At 49.0% G+C, this 3,173-nt stretch overlaps 1 protein-coding gene across 1 annotated transcript; it reads right to left on the minus strand.

Annotated features, from left to right (window-relative positions):
* Positions 1-241: 241 nt before the first annotated feature.
* LOC109732714 (12-oxophytodienoate reductase 1-like) lies at positions 242-1,965 on the minus strand. Its single transcript, XM_020291898.3, has 2 exons — positions 1,357-1,965; positions 242-1,267 (listed from the first exon to the last, which is right to left on the minus strand). The coding sequence occupies exons 1-2, from the start codon at positions 1,847-1,849 to the stop codon at positions 732-734; spliced, it is 1,029 nt and encodes a 342-aa protein (XP_020147487.1). The 5' UTR covers positions 1,850-1,965; the 3' UTR covers positions 242-731.
* Between the last annotated feature and the right edge of the window lie 1,208 nt (positions 1,966-3,173).

Genomic DNA, 3,173 nt, shown 5'->3' on the forward strand with positions numbered 1-3,173 from the left:
AAATATTGTTTAGGGACAGATTCAGATGCTTCAAAAAATATTCGTATCTTTTAAACCCTAACTCAAATTTTAACATGTCATATGTGAAAATTAATTAGAAATATGCGCATAATCTGAATATGATGTTTCACATGCTAATAATTTTCTAAATGTTATTTAGGATGCAATGTTAATCAGTAGTGCACGACCCGTCTTTCTTTCGTACCGATGCCGATTCAAATTGAAAATGAACACATAAAAAAACAAATTGGAGACAAAAGAAACCATTTATGACCATGCATTTCCGTCGGCGGGAGTGTGAAACGGATAAAGGGCAAGAATGATAAGATGTCATGTTGAAATAAAGGACATGGACCTATTAAGGTCTTGAGTCATGGTTATTGTGTTAGGGCGTGTGGTATTATTTTTCTCATGTGGCAACGCATGAACTCTCTTGCTAGTAACCATAAAAAATGATGTTGGTCCTTACTTTTCAGTAAAATTTCAAAAGAGCCCTTATAAAAGTAAATTTTCAAAAGAGAAAAGAGAAAAAATAACCATTTTGGTATGTAACAAAATGTCGTCATGTGTTTAAAAAAAAGTGAAATTCCTTGGATCTCGATCGAGTTCAAATAAAAAATTTCGATCATGGCCGAAATGGACATTTGAAGCCACCATTCGATCATGGTTTATTGTGTGAGATACGACCGGATTGGTGAACTGCCAATGACGAAAGCAGTATTCGAGCTCGATCATTCGAGGAACGGGTAGTCGGTGTACCCGACGGCGGGGTCGGCGCCGGCGCCGGCGCCGTAGAAGGTGGCGCTGACGCAGTCGTTGAGCGGTGCGCCGAGCTCGAACCTCCTCGGCAGGTCCGGGTTGGCCAGGAACAGCCGCCCGTACACCACCAGGTCGGCGTAACCCTCGCCGACGGCCGCGTCGCCCTCCTCTCGCCCGTACCCGCCGCTGGCGATGAACGTGCCGCCGAACGCCTCCCTGAACGGCAGCAGCTGCCGGGACACGCGCCGCCGGCCGTCCACCCTCGGCTCGATCATGTGGCAGTAGAGCACGCCGTGGTCGTTGAGCCGGCTCACCACGTGGAGCGCCAGCGCGTGCTCGTCGGGCTCGGCGCTGAACTGGTCCAGCCGCACGCCCACGCGCTGGCCGCCGATCTCCCGCACCACGGCGTTCACCACATCCAGCGCGAACCGGCACCAGCTCTCCATGTCCATGCCGCCGCCGTCGACAAAGTAGCCGTTGGCGCCGAGGATCTCGACGCCGTCGAAGCCTGGCATGGGGCATGCAAGGAGTGAGCGCAGAAAAATCCCTACTGTAGTAACTGAAGCAACGGTTTCCGGCCCACGCGCGCGCACGTACCGGCGTCGACGGCGTTCCGGGCGGCGCGTCTGAACCCATCGACGACGCGGGGAGCCTCCTCCTGCGCCACCCTCCTCGGCGACGTCAGCTCCTTGCGGCGGCCGTCGAAGCTCATCTGGGGACTCACCTGCTGCTCCCGTTGCCGGACGGCATCGCCGGCGACGTGCCAGAGCTGGCAGAAGAAGACGGCGCCCTTGGCGTGCGCGGCGTCCACCACGGGCGCCCAGGCCCCGACCTGCTCCGGCGCCCAGATCCCGGGGATGTTCCCGAAAGACGACTCCGGCTCCTCCTGCCGCGAGGACGGCGGCGAAACCCGCGTGGCCTCGGAGATGAGGAAGCCGCCGGGGGAGGCGCGCTGGGAGTAGTACAGGGCGGCGTGCGGCTGCGGCACGCCGCCGTAGGCGCGCTGCCGCGTGAGGGGTGCCAGCACGACCCTGTGCGACAGGTCGAACTCGCCCATCGTGTACGGCGTCATCAGAGGGATGGGCTTCATCTCTCCGTGTGAAACAGTGTTGCGAGCCCTGCCGATCTTCAGTGGTCAGCAAGCTTCAGCAATTGTAATTTTTTGTTGATAGCTTACCAAGCTGACCACTTGGTAGCAAGCTTCTGATCCATTCTTGCAAATGGTGCGGTTAAAATATAGAGTATATATGTCGGATATACTAGTATAACAGCAAGTTGAGTAGCTGCCTAGCACGCGAGCTCATCTTTGCTCCTGTCTCAACGAGTAAAGGTGCTACACCTAAATAATATTATGCATAAAAGAGAATCCTATGGAGCTAACGTTAATTACACTCGTATGCAAGCTTTTAATAATTATGTAAAGCAGATCTGGGCTTTTCTGGACCTGCTTACACTTGGACCAACATGAGATTTTCTTCTAGTCCTATTTTTGAACGTCTCGGTCTCTGTCTCGCTAATGCTGAATGGTGCGCTTTGTTCCCCACAACAAATGTTTTCAACATGCCCATTATTCATAGTTTTAGCGATCATGCACCTATCTTACTTTCAACTGAGTCTAAGTTTAAAAGGCCCTGGCTCACCTTCAAATTTGAAAATTGGTGGCTTTTTGTGGGAGATTATCAATCTGTTGCAAAGAATGATTGGGCTTCTACTACCACAAAACCTTTCCATGTACGCACTAACCATCTTGCACGTACTCTCAAACTGTGGTGCAAAAAGAAAATGCCACTTCAGCAGCAACTTCATCAGTTGCAGAATCAAATTAATAATATTCAGATGCAGCCTCTAGATCAACATGACTATACTCTTGAAGCGAACCTGGTAGCCCAATATGAAGGAAGCATGACAAAGTTAAACGAATTCTATAAGCAAAGAGCCAAAAAGCATTCGGTCACACAAGGTGACAGGAACACAACTTTTTTCCATCAGGCAGTCAACAAGAGGAGAAGAAATAGGATTGTTTCCATTATGGATAGTCAAGGGAGAGATCTTTTTGGCCCTCAAGATATAGCCAATGAATTTATCACTTACTTCCATAATATCTTTCAATCTAGTTGCCCGAGGGCCGGTCCTGAGATTTTGGGGGCCCGGGGCGAAACTAAATTCCGGGGCCCCTATTATAAACAACATAAAATATAATGATTATAATTATATGTGAAAATTTACATATGAACACTTGAATGCATCCAAAATAATATACATATGCAATAATTATACATATTACCTTAAAAAATTATATCACTTTTCGATGCAAAGTCACTTCTGATGAGGTCCATGTCAATCTCTTCCAATAATTTCTTCTTGACGCATATTGATGCCAAGCCATTAAAATTCTCATTAGTCATTCTTGACCT

The sequence above is a fragment of the Aegilops tauschii genome, chromosome 7 (genome assembly GCF_002575655.3).
Source record: "Aegilops tauschii subsp. strangulata cultivar AL8/78 chromosome 7, Aet v6.0, whole genome shotgun sequence".
Taxonomy (NCBI): Eukaryota; Viridiplantae; Streptophyta; class Magnoliopsida; order Poales; family Poaceae; genus Aegilops; species Aegilops tauschii.

Excerpts from the sequence above, each read along its gene's own strand:
- LOC109732714 (XM_020291898.3), bottom strand. The coding sequence starts at position 1,849 with ATGAAGCCCATCCCTCTGATGACGCCGTACACGATGGGCGAGTTCGAC. Across the intron at positions 1,268-1,356 it reads CCGGAACGCCGTCGACGCCG|GCTTCGACGGCGTCGAGATC; the intron begins GTACGTGCGCGC and ends GCCCCATGCCAG.